The sequence below is a fragment of the Microcaecilia unicolor genome, chromosome 6 (genome assembly GCF_901765095.1).
Source record: "Microcaecilia unicolor chromosome 6, aMicUni1.1, whole genome shotgun sequence".
NCBI lineage: Eukaryota > Metazoa > Chordata > Amphibia > Gymnophiona > Siphonopidae > Microcaecilia > Microcaecilia unicolor.
Window position 1 is genome coordinate 293492713 of NC_044036.1, and position 13400 is coordinate 293506112.

General features: G+C 43.0%; 1 protein-coding gene across 1 annotated transcript; it reads left to right on the plus strand.

Annotated features, from left to right (window-relative positions):
• The first annotated feature begins 8826 nt into the window (after positions 1 to 8826).
• On the plus strand, positions 8827 to 12996 carry LOC115473162 (kynurenine--oxoglutarate transaminase 1-like). Its single transcript, XM_030207894.1, has 4 exons — positions 8827 to 9053; positions 10615 to 10691; positions 11330 to 11416; positions 12708 to 12996. The coding sequence occupies exons 1-4, from the start codon at positions 8852 to 8854 to the stop codon at positions 12777 to 12779; spliced, it is 438 nt and encodes a 145-aa protein (XP_030063754.1). The 5' UTR covers positions 8827 to 8851; the 3' UTR covers positions 12780 to 12996.
• The last annotated feature ends 404 nt before the right edge of the window (positions 12997 to 13400 follow it).

The window sequence follows — 13400 nt, forward strand, 5'->3', positions numbered from 1 at the left end:
AGAATGAGAGAGCCATCAACAGAAATAGAAAACGGGGGGAGCGGGGAGGTGGGTTTGGGGGGAAAATGAGAAGCTCGGTTTTTGGTCATATTTAATTTCAGGTGGCGTTGAGACATCCAGACAGCAATGTCAGACAAGCACGCTGAAACTTTGGTTTGGATGCAAGGTGAGATATCAGGGGTAGAAAGGTAGATTTGGGAGTCATCAGCATAGAGTGGTAGGAAAAGCCATGGGATGAGATTAATGAACCAAGGGAAGAAGTGTAGATAGAAAAGAGGAGGGGACCAAGAACAGAACCCTGAGGTACGCCGACAGGCAGAGGGATAGAAGTAGAAGAGGATCCACCAGAGTGAACACTAAAGGTGCGGAGGGAGAGGTAGGAAGAGAACCAGGAAAGGACAGAGCCCTGGAATCCAAGTGAGGACAGGGTATCGAGAAGTATGCTGTGATCGACAGTGTCAAACGCAGCGGAAAGATCAAGAAGAATGAGAATGGAATATTGACCTCTGGATTTAGCCAGTAATAGGTCATTGGAGACTTTAGTAAGCGCAGTTTCGGTTGAGTGGAGAGGGCGAAAAACCAGATTGTAGTGGGTCAAGAATAGCATGTGAGGAAAGACAATCAAGGCAGCAGCGGTGAACAGCACACTCAAGTAATTTGGAGAGAAAAGGAAGGAGGGAGATGGGTCGGTAATTAGAGGGACAAGTAGGGTCGAGTGAAGGCTTCTTAAGGAGAGGTGTGACCACAGCATGTTTAAAGGCAGCAGGGACAGTCGCAGTGGAAAGTGAGAGGTTGAGAATGTGACAGATAAAAGGAATAAGAACAGGAGAGATGGCATTAAGAAGGTGGGTGGGAGTGGGATCAGAGGAACAGGTGGTACATTTTGAGGAAGAAAGGAGAAGTGTAGTTTCCTCAATAGTAACTTCAGGAAAGGAGGAAAGGGAATGAGGGGAAGGAGAGAGAGGGGAACGGACTAGGGAGGGAGAGGTGGTGAGGTAGAGAAAGCAAGGTTTATCTTTGAACCTTGTTGTGAAAGAATTCAGCAAGGGTCTGAGGAGATAATGAAGGGGGAGTTGGGGGGGAGGGGGCACCTGAGGAGAGAGTTCAATGTGGTGAAGAGAAGTCGAGGATTAGAGCCAAGAGAGTTGGTCAGTGGATATAATAATCCTGTTTGGCACGTAAAAGAGCAGATTGGAAGGAGGTCAGCATGAACTTAAAGTGTAAGAAATCAGCAAGGGCCCGAGATTTCCGCCAGAGGCGTTCGGCGGAGCGGGTACAGGAACGTAGGTAGCGGATATTAGAAGTCAGCCAAGGTTGGGGTTTTGTACGCCTTACAGGGCGGGTCATCAAAGGTGCAAGAGTGTCTAAGGAAGAGGATAGAGTATTGTTGTAAGAAGAAACAGCCTCATTGACAGACGTGGATGGTGCCACAGTAGAGAGGAGGTTTGAAACATGGGAGGATAGAGATGAAGGGTCAATATCGTGAAGATTCCTAAATAAATTAGATAAGATAGGACGGGACTGGGAGGGAGGAGATTTAAGTGTGAAAGTTATAAGATGGTGATCAGAGGAGGGAAGATCAGAGGCAAGGAAACTAGAAGGTGAACAGTTGGAGGAGAAGATGAGATCAAGACAGTGACCATTTTGATGAGTGGGGGAGGTGGAGCATAGTTGGAGATTAAAGGAGGACGTTAAAGCGAGTAACTTGGAAATATAAGAGTTGTAGATGTAGATTGGAAAGTTCCATCTGCGGAATCGGAAAGAAGTAGAGAGATCGTGGATGCTTTTCAAAGTGCTCTGCTCAGACAAATGGTGACAGAACCCACGAGGGAGGGAGCAACGCTGGATCTGGTGCTCACAAATCGGGATAGTGTGTCAAATGTCCGAGTGGGTGCCCACTTGGGCGGCAGTGACCATCAAACGGTTTGGTTTGATATGACAGCTGAAGTGGAGGGCGGCCACTCAAAAATCAAAGTCCTGGATTTCAAGCTTGCTGACTTTAGTAAAATGGGGGAATACCTGAGGAAGGAGCTGATGGGATGGGAGGATGAACGAGAAGTGGAAGGACAGTGGTCCAAGCTGAAAGAAGCTATAAATAGGGCCACAAACCTTTATGTAAAGAGAGTAAATAAAAGCAAGAGAAAAAGGAAACCGATATGGTTTTCCAAACAAGTGGCTGAGAAAATAAAGGCTAAAGAGTTGGCGTTCCTGAAATACAGAAAGACTCAAGAAGAGGAACACAGGGAGGAATACCGGAGGAAACTGAAAGAAGCCAAGAGAGAGATACGTCTGGCAAAAGCGCAAGCGAAAGAACAAATGGCTAGAAATGTAAGGAGGGGGTGACAAAACTTTCTTCAGGTATATTAGTGAAAGGAGGAAGACTAAAAAGGGAATTGTGAGACTGAAAGATGCTGAGAACCACTATATAGATAATGATGAAGAAAAAGCAAATTTGCTAAATAGATACTTTTGTTCTGTTTTCACAGAAGAAAATCCTGGAGCAGGACCGCAATGGACTGGCAAAAGTACATGTGAGAATGGAGTGGATATAGCACCGTTCACGGAAGAGAGTGTGTTTGAACAACTTAAAAATCTAAAGGTGGACAAAGCAGTGGGACCAGATGGGATCCACCCCAGGATATTGAGGGAGCTCAGAGAGGTTCTGGCGGATCCTCTTAAAGATTTGTTTAATAAATCCTTGCAGACGGGAGACGTTCCATGGGATTGGAGAACGGCGGAGGTGGTCCCTCTTCACAAAAGTGGTGATAGGGAAGAAGCTGGAAACTACAGGCCGGTAAGCCTCACTTCAATTATTGGAAAAGTAATGGAAACGATGCTGAAGGAAAGGATAGTGAATTTCTTGGAAGCAAATAAGTTGCAAGATCCACGACAACATGGTTTTACCAAAGGGAAATCGTGCCAAACAAATCTCATTGAACTCTTTGACTGGGTGACCGGAGAATTAAATCAAGGACGTGCTATGGACGTAATCTACTTAGATTTCAGTAAGCTTTTGACACGGTTCCCACAGGAGGCTCTTGAATAAACTAGACGGGCTGAAGATAGGACCCGAAGTGGTGAACTGGATTAGGAACTGGTTGACGGGCAGACGCCAGAGGGTGGTGGTAAAAGGAGTTCGCTCGGAGGAGAGAAAGGTGCATAGTGGAGCGCCTCAGGGATCGGTGCTGGGGCCGATTCTATTCAATATATTTGTGAGTGATATTGCCGAAGGGTTAGAAGGTAAAGTTTGCCTTTTTGCGGATGACACCAAGATTTGCAACAGAGTGGACACTCCGGAGGGAGTGGAAAGCATGAAAAAAGATCTGCGGAAGCTAGAAGAATGGTCTAACGTTTGGCAATTAAAATTCAATGCGAAGAAATGCAAAGTGGTGCACTTAGGGAGTAAAAATCCACGGGAGACGTATGTGTTATGCGGTGAGAGTCTGATAGGTACGGACGGGAGAGGGATCTTGGGGTGATAGTATCTGAGGACCTGAAGGCGACGAAACAGTGTGACAAGGCGGTGGCCGTAGCTAGAAGATTGCTAGGCTGTATAGAGGATGTTAAAAAAAATGGAAGCGGTGCAAAGAAAAGCTACGAGAATGGTATGGGATTTATGTTACAAGACGTATGAGGAGAGACTTGTTGACCTGAACATGTATACCCTGGAGGAAAGGAGAAACAGGGGTGATATGATACAGACGTTCAAATATTTGAAAGGTTTGAATCCACAAACAAACCTTTTCCGGAGATGGGAAGGCAGTAGAACGAGGAGGACATGAAATGAGATTGAAGGGGGGCAGACTCAACAAAAACGTCAGGAAGTATTTTTTCACGGAGAGAGTGGTGGATGCTTGGAATGCCCTCCCGCGGGAGGTGGTGGAGAGGAAAACGGTAACGGAATTCAAACATGCGTGGGATAAACATAAAGGAATCCTGCTCAGAAGGAAGGGATCCCCAGAAGCTTAGCCGGTGGTGGGAGGCAGGGCTGGTGATTGGGAGGTGGGGATAGTGCTGGGCAGACTTTTACGGTCTGTGCCAGAGCCGGTGATGGGAGGCGGGGCTGGTGGTTGGGAGGTGGGGATAGTGCTGGGCAGACTTATACGGTCTGTGCCCTGAAAAAGACAGGTACAAATCAAGGTAAAGTATACACAAAAAATGGCACATGTGAGTTTATCTTGTTGGGCAGACTGGGTGGACCGTGCAGGTCTTTTTCTGCCGTCATCTACTATGTTATTATGTTATAAGTGGGAGTGGAAATGTGAAACGAATAAGTAACCCCTCTTCAGTTACACTGAATATTTGGACTAGGGCTGTTCATTTCATGCGTTTTAACGTGATTAACACATTAAAATTTTTAACTTGTGCTAATAATTTTAATGCTATAAATCGCATCTTGCTGCTCTGTCCTACCACTGCCCCCTCCCCCCCTGGTGCTCTTGCAGCTTGTTCTCTCCTACCTTCTGCCCTACACTGACAGACTTTTCTCTCCTGCCACCCTGCTCTCTGGCATCTCATCCACATGGTGACATTAAGCACATGCTTCTCCACTTCTCTCTGTAACTGGAGCCCTCCCTTTCTAACGTCCCGCTTACTCTGTTGAAACTTCCTTTTTCCTGCTGCAGCAGTCGGATCGGATGCTAGAGAGAGAGGGCTCCGGTTACAGAGAGGAGCATGTGGTTAATGCTGCCATGTGTACAAGGCAAGTTTGGAGGGCCACGTGCGGCAGGGGTGGGGGTGGGATGAGATGCCAGAGAGCATGGTGGCAGCAGAGAAAAGGCTGGCGGTGAGCAGGTGTACGGCAAACAGGAAAGAACATGCAGGAGCACTGGGGAGGGAGGAGGACAGCGGTAGGAGAGAAAAATATATGCAGGAGTGGGGAAGAGTCTGAGAGTGTCACGGGGTGGTAGGAAAGAAAAGTCTGCCAGTGTGTGTATATGTGGGGAGGGGGGAGTTAGGAGAGAATGTGGGGCAGCTGGCAAGAAAAAGCTGCAGGAGCTCCCAGGGGGAAGAGAAATTATATTGTGCCAGTGGAGAGGAGAAGAAGGGAAGGAATGAGATGAGATGGTGCCCACAAAGATGAAGGGAAGAGAGATGGTGCCCATAGAGAGGAAGGGAAAGAGAAAAGAGAGGAGATGGTGTGCCCATGGGGTGGGAGGAGAGACCGGAGGAGATGGTGCTCATGGAGGGGAGGGGAGGAGAGACTGAAGGAGAGAGGAGATAGTGCCCATGGATGAAGAGAAGTGATAGAAACAAGACATATAAGGAGGAAGAAAAATGGATGTGAAAGATGTTATAGGGAAAGAAGCAAAGAAGAGAGGAAGAGAGAAGAGAAACAGTGAGGCGAGAGGAGGCTCTGAAATAGAGTTCAGAGCACATACAAGAGGAATAGAACCAGAGGACAGGGAATAAGATAATTAGAAAATCACCGGACAACAAAGGTAAAATAAATGATTTTATTTTCAGTTTAATAACTGAAGTACAATATGTCAGTTTTGAGAATTTACATCTGCAGTCTATATTTTGCACTATACAGGTGAAAATGTGAGGGGGACACTTTCACGCTTATTTTCGAAAGAGAAGGGCGCCCATCTTTCGACACAAATCGGGACATGGCGTTCTCGCAAGGTCATCCAAATCGTCATATATTTTTACACCCTCGACTGCTTTCCTTCGCGGGCACAACCACAGTTCACGGGGGGGTGTCGGCAGGGTAGCGAAGGTGGGACTGGCGCATGATTAGGAGATGGTCATCTTCAGCCGATAATAGAAAAAGAAGGGCGTCCCTGATGAGCACTTGGCCGACTTTACTTGGTCCAGTTTTTTCACGACCAAGCCTAAAAAAAGTGCCCCGAACTGACCAGATGACCACCGGAGGGAATGGGGGATGACCTCCCCTTACTCCCCCAGTGGTCACTAACCCCCTCACACCATAAAAAAACAAGTTTAAAAATACTTTTTTGCCAGCCTCAAATGCCATACTCTGGTCCATCACAGCAGTATACAGGTCCTTGGAGCAGTTGTAGTGGGTGCAGTGTACTTCAGGCAAGGCAGGCGGACCTGGGGGGGGGGGGAGTTTGGGGGGACTCAGCACCCAAGGTAAGGGAGCTATGCACCTGGGAGCAATTTGTGAAGTCCACTGCAGTGCTCCCTAGGGTGCCCGGTTGGTGTCCTGGCATGTGAGGGGGACCAGTGCACTACAAATGCTGGCTCCTCCCATGACCCAAGGGCTTGGATTTGGACGTTTTTGAGATAAACGTCTTTGGTTTCCATTATTGCTGAAAACTGAGGATGATCATCTCTAAGGTCGACCTAAATATCAAGATTTGGGCGTCCCCGACTGTATTATCAAAACGAAAGATGGACGTCCATCTTGTTTCTATTTATTTTATTTTATTACATTTGTATCCCACATTTTCCCACCTTTTTGCAGGCTCAATGTGGCTTATATAGTACCGTAAACAGCGTTAGCCGATTCCGGTATGAACAAGGTGATACTGAGGTACATGTATGGTAAAGACCATTGGGGGGAACTTAGAGAGGGAGAGGAAGGATTAAGATAGGTCCAATTACGGTCTTTGGCAAGGGATACCAGCGACATAACGTAACCAGTCGGGATTTCAGGATATCCAAAATGGAGTATGCATGAAAGAGATCTGCATATAATAGAGGCAGTGTATGCAAATCAAGATCATGCATATTTCGATAATACGCGTTGCCCCGCCCCTTCGCGGCACCATCCTTATAGTTGGGCGCCCTTAGAGATGGTCGTCCCCGTTCGAAAATGCCCCTCAATATGTGATTAATTATTTGATTAAAAATGTTGATCGGTGAACAGCCCTAATTTGGGCCTTACTCAAAAAGTGTTTGCCAGGAGGACAAAGCTACTCATGCTATACTTCCCTTCAGAGACAGAAGGAAGTAAGTCCATTTTTGTGAAAAAAAAAAATAAGTTAAGCGCCTATCTGTAATCTAGGAAGTATGTCCCATCAGAATGTAGATTGACTTCTGCATGGCCCCGATATGTCAGAAAGAAAAGACAAGTAAGTTCATTGCAGGGAAATCGAGCAAAACGTGTTTTTTTTCATTTTTCCACAAATCAGCCAGAATAGACATACTTGCTTTTGCAGTGACAGGGCAGTATATCCCTATTAGATAGATTTAATAAGGCAGTTAACCTGGTGACACATAATAAAGTATTCTAGTATTGGGAGGAATCCGACTTGTGCTGTTTTGGGTGATATTTTTGGTGTTTGTTTTTTGTTTGTTTTTTTTACAAGGAAGATTGCTGGGATTTCTGGAGATGCAAAGTAAAATCAACCGGCACCTAGGGACATCTACTGTATCGCCAGGTTGAGTATTATTTAACTTGCCCGTGGGTACAGGCAGAGAAATCACCTTTTGATGCCCTGATGGGAGCTCAGAATAGGAAAGCAAACATTTTAAGACTGTATGCCATACCGAACGCCAGAAAGGAGAGGAAACTCCTATATGTCAACAATTGGGAATGGAATCTGGTGGAGAGAACTGGGGACAAAGGAATGGGCAGAAATTTTTGAGAGAACATCTAAACCTGCAGTAGCCAGCCATATGGTGGAAAATGCCTATAATGATTTGATGAGATGGTACTCTACCATAGTGAGATTGAAAATGGTGTTTTAAATAGCTGCTGAAAAGTTCCCTGGTACCTACACTCTCTCAACGTATTTGGTCCAGTCATTCAAGCTGCTTTAGAGATTTGAGGATCCTACCATGTTTCATTTTGGGATAGATAGAACAAATCTTATATCTGAGACAGAGGCAGTTCCTTGAGCAGGAGGACTTTAGTCAAATGCAGGGTCCCCATAAGAATAGATGTGAAGTTGCTGAATATTAGGTTGCAGAGATAGAGGGCCCAAGAAATACATTGATCGTACTACTTAAAGACCCAGTTTATTTTTTACTCTGGCCTTTAAAATTTTAATCTGGCTTAAACCAGTATCCTGAATGTACTTGCGATGAATGTTTCTGCTTGTTTGTCTGTCCTACTTTTTAATGGAGTTCTGTTTCTTTTACTTTTTTATTATTTTATATTACTATATTTTATTGTGAATCATTTTGACCTGTTCACCAGAAAAAGCGGGTATAAAATGTTTGTCCACATAAGCATAACACAGCCTCAAGACTGGTATTGTTGACAAGTTGGAAACAATCTCAAGTTCTTGCATTGTGGGAAGTGTTAGAAAATGTTTGCTATGTTTGTGATATGTATAGATTGTGCATAAAGCTGTTAAACATATATAAACAATTTAAGGATATCTTTTAGAATGGTTTAATTACTGAATTAATTAACTTGAAAATGGAGTGGTAGTGGGGAGGAGACACTAGGAAAAGGGGGATAAATGGATAAAGATTGATGGTTGAAACATAAGAACACAACAATGTAAGGTTGTAGAGTTGATTTTAATATTGTTTGTCATACTTTGTTTAGTGCTATATTTCCAATAAAAATTATAATTAAAATAAATTAACTCATGTGCTATAGAAAACAGCTCGATTTAAACTAGGCCCTGTTTTTCTCCTCTCTTCTTCATGTTGCCTTCACCTCCCTGTACCTTGTTTCTTTCCCCCTCCTTTCGGCTCTCACTTTCCTATTGACCTTCCTTTTTTTCTTTTGCTAATTGCCCCTCTCTCTGTTATACTTGCACGGCTTTTTTCTCTTCTTGTTTACCATCATCCCTTACTTTCCTCCTCCTTCCGACATGGTGGTCCTCTTGTTGCCTTTGATCTCTCCCTTCCCACTGGTTCTCTATCATGCTTCATCCCCACTTACCACCCTTTTCTTTCTCTCTCTCCCCTTCCTTCATTGGCTATGCTGTCTTGCCAGGAAGCAGTGTCATACATGTTCAAGAGGGAGTTGTCACTTTTTGGAACACCAGACAGTTATTTTGTGCAGTTGCCCCAAGAGCTGAAGCAGAAGAGGAATCGCTTGGCTCAGTGTCTGACTGAGGTGGGCATGGAGCCCATCATCCCTGAGGGATCCTACTACATGATGGCTGACATATCACGTTTCAGTGAGTTCCCAATACCTCCATCCCAAAAAAATATCTTTATGATTCCCTTGCTGAAGGATAACTGGACTTAAACAGGATAAAGCAGGTACTGGGGATTCTTCCAAGGGCCCTGAATCTGCAAAGTATTTGTGACAATGTACAGAACAAGAGATATTACATTTAGAATATTTAGGGTTTGAAATTTCAGTAGCTTTTCAGTAATGTCACAAACCATACTCAGGAAAAACCTTGTAAGGTTGGTAACCACAGAAAAGCCAACTCAAAAAGCACTGGCTCATCCAGCTAGGACATCTTTGCACACATTCCCTCAAAAAGCATTAATTAAGAATATCAGATATGGGATGGGACTTGGGAAGGTAGGTGGGAATTATGAGACCTTGCAATGTACTAAAGACACACAATATATAATCTGTTATCAGTATTCTCATTGTTTAACTGATGCTGTTGTAAAAATAGAAAAATACATTAAAAAAATATCCAGGTAAAGTGACAGTAAGAACAGACCAATGCCATTCCATATTAATAATGTCACAAGTTTACCAGTTTTAATAGACCATGTATTTATTTTTTGACTGTTCAGTATTGACTTTAATCTTTTTTGTTTATTGTTTTGGGGTTTTTAAATTAATCTTAAGAACCATATTCCTCTCCATCAATGTTCAGCCACCAACCCAACATAACTCTGTTTTGTAACTCTATTGCTTTTGGGGTTAGAAGATTCATCATGCATCATTCTGTGGTGGATAAAATGAAGCATGGTGAATCCTCTAACCTCTTGACATTTTTTATATATATATTATTTTATTATAGAAAGAAGGAAACGCATATAACACAGTACAAAAAAATAGCAAAATTGGTTACTAATAGTTCGGCTTTCCATTTTGTTACATATTATTATTCCCCTGTACCCGCTTCCACTGTCATGACCAAAACAACCTCCTGCCTACCACAAACACCCCACCCACAACTCCGAAATCTGCAACACAGCATTGGGATCAACCACACTCCTTCATCAGGATGACCCCAACCAGAAGCTGCATCCCCCTGCCAACTGAGAATTGGAAACTCTTCCACCCTCTCCCTTCACCCCTTCCCCCCTACTCAACCACCCCAAACATGCACTGTCTGCTGCTGTAGGACAGGACCTCACAAATTTAGCAAATAACTACGAGCTCTATGGGGTAGTTCCTCCCACACAGGATGCCGCGTCTGTTGAAAAGTTCTCCAAATCTTCGCTGAACCCCTCCTTGCATCCAGTCTCTCCCATTACAGTAGTTGATACATTTAATTTCTCCATAAACCGCCTTCAGTGAATTCCTTCAAAAAGGTGGTAAATAAATCCTAATAAATAAATAAAGATGGCGAATGTGGTGTCTCCAACTGTGCAAAATACATATCAGGGACCCCTTGACATTTAATTTAGGATTTGCTCATATGAAAGATGAAAATGGTTTATTGTGGTGGGTTGAGAAAGGGGCAGTGTACACTCTGATTGATAATGGGAGAAGTTTGATCTATCACAGTTCTTAGTGTTCACGTGTTACCCTGTTGTGTGTTACAGAAGCAAGTGTTCCACCTTCAAAGGATGCTGACGAGCCATTTGACCATCATTTTGTAAAATGGATGATGAAACATAAGGTAACTTATTCAGGCTTTTTATTTATTTATTTATTTTTATTTTAGTTTGCAGTAAAGCACAATAACAAAAGAATGCGGTCAGGATCGCAATGAAGGCAGTTAATAGCAAAAAGAGAAACGCCAATCAACAAAACCTCCCCTCCCCCCACCCCCCACTACCCATGCCCCTCCCAGGAACGGAGCAACCAATTAAGAACAAGATCCCAAAGATAGTGTGGATCTTCATGTTCTTAAACATGCCACTCATTCAGTCTTTCACCCCTCATGTTAAGTAACCTCTTTTCATTAATATGGGTAAAGTTTCTATATCATTGAGACCTTCATTTCTAGAAGCTCTCTCCTTTTAAAAATGAAGTGTATGAAAGAACGAACGCATGCAGTATATGGAGTTAGGCAAGAGACTACAAGGGGGCAATGGGCCAGGAGTGTAGAATAATGCAGCAGTGTGTTGGGAGCAAAGTAAAGGGACAGTGTGTCAGGAAAACAGAATAATGGAGGCTATAAAGGCAGTATGTGAGAGTGGGGTAAGGAGATCATCATGTCAGGCTTGCAGAATAATAGAACATTGTGGGAGGAGTAGAGTAATGAGAAGCTGTAAGAAGATTGACTAATGAAACACATTATTATTTATTCTACAGCGTTTAGCTGCTATTCCAGTGTCGGCTTTCTATAGCACTCCTCACAAAAAGATGTTTGAACATTTCATTCGCTTTTGTTTTGTAAAGGTGAGGTGTAACTTTCTTATGAGAAATGTTAAAAGTAGCGGGGGTGGGGGTGGAATTAGAGGTTTGTAGAAAAAAAAAAGAGAAGAAGAAGATTTGAGAACTTAAGATAGTGTTTGTGAGGGTCTCTGAGGTGAATATAGGGGATCTGAGAATTGTACCCTGCAAGTAGCAGAAAGAAGTATGTCCATTCTAGCTGATTTGTGGGAAAGTTAAAAAAACATGTTTTGCTTGGTTTCTCTGAAATGAACTGATTGCCTTTTGCCTCTGATATATTAGTGATCCTGAAGGGGCTATGCCAGTGGTTCCCAAATCTGGTCCTGGAGGCACCCGTAACAGTCAGGTTTTCAGGATACCCACAATGAATATTCATGACATAGATTTGCATGCAGTAGAGGCAGTGCAGCAAATCTCTCTCATTAATATTAATTGCTTCCCTTCCTAATTCGTAACTCTATTTCACTCTAGTTACAAAATCAATACCTCTCACAAAAGTAAATACAGCCACTGTTATCTTATTTAACTTTATTAAAACAAAAATTATCATTGAAAATTTTTTCAAAACTTTAACCTAATCAGCTTCCCCTTGCTGCTTACATCAAATAACTTCACACTCATTCTTCTGAAGAACTAAAGAAATACCCATAGCAGTTGCATTCTACTTAAACAATATTTTTCTTTCAGCTTCATTACTTTTTTATTTTCCATATATTAGCAATTGTAGCACTACTGTAATATATGTCGATGATTACTATCTTATCCAAATGTCATCATTATTATGACATATCTATCATGTAGTGCACTCCCAAAAAATCCAGCTCAGTCAATACTTACAGCATGTATGTCCATCATTATATCCCGGTCCTTAGAACCTTTAGTGATCATGTGAAAAACTTATGTCTACTAACTTGACTCATTTGCTGTACTCTTGAAGTATCACTCTTCTCAATTTCCATGCTTAGTAGTTCACCCATTGAAGCTAGCGTCAAACCCAACGCAGTCACTGTGTTTCACAAAAGTGCATCATCAGGGGTTTAACGTAATAAGAACGTTCTTTCAGCTACATAAGCAGAGCAAACCGCCAACAGGAGCAATGGAGCATCTGGCGTTTTGTGAGCAGAGCCTCCAGGACCAGGTTTGGGAACCCCTGGGCTATGCAGAAGTTAAATATACATTATAATGAGACATACGTCCTAGATTACAGATGGGCACTTAACTTATGTTTGAGCATAAGTGGACTTCCTTACTTTTAACATTGCAGGGCAATATTGACTCTCTCCTTTTATGGTTTTAGGAGAATAAAACGCTAGAGGCGGCAGAAGAAATACTGCAGCGCTGGAGCTGCCAACAGCCTACTTCACCTTAAAGCATTATGTGTGCCTCTAATTATTGAAAATAAAATAAAAGCCCTAAGTATTGACACACCTCACCAGACACTCACTACAAATGTTTAGTCTTAGTGTGTCATGGTAATCATCCTTCCCACTTGGATTGAATCTTCACCAAATCGGATTAACCTGGATTCTCAATGGCTAGTGTAGTATTTTTCTTTTGCCTTTGGAATAAAGATTTGATGCAGAATCCTTGGGCTTTGGCACCTTTTGTCTGGTTATTTGCTTTGACTCAGACCTTGACAAATCCTATCAGTTATGTTGCATTGGTACTTGCCAATTTGAACCTGGCACCTGAGACTTTATTCTCTATTTCTGTGCTTTCCTGACAGCTGCTCTGCCAATGAGCTTTGAATGATTTTGAGCTGTATACTGTGGAAAGATCTTGTTGAAATCTTGCAAAACTGGAAGCAGTAAACACAAAAAAACTGTTTCTGTACAGCTCAGCTTCAAGTCACTGGGATTATAACAGCAGTGCAGTGCATAGGTGAGGTCTGGAAACTGTGTTTTTGTAGGGAGGAAGCCAGGCATCATTAATGCAACTAAACAACAAAGTAAGGGGAATGGTGCCTAACTCTAGACAGGTGGGCCATCAG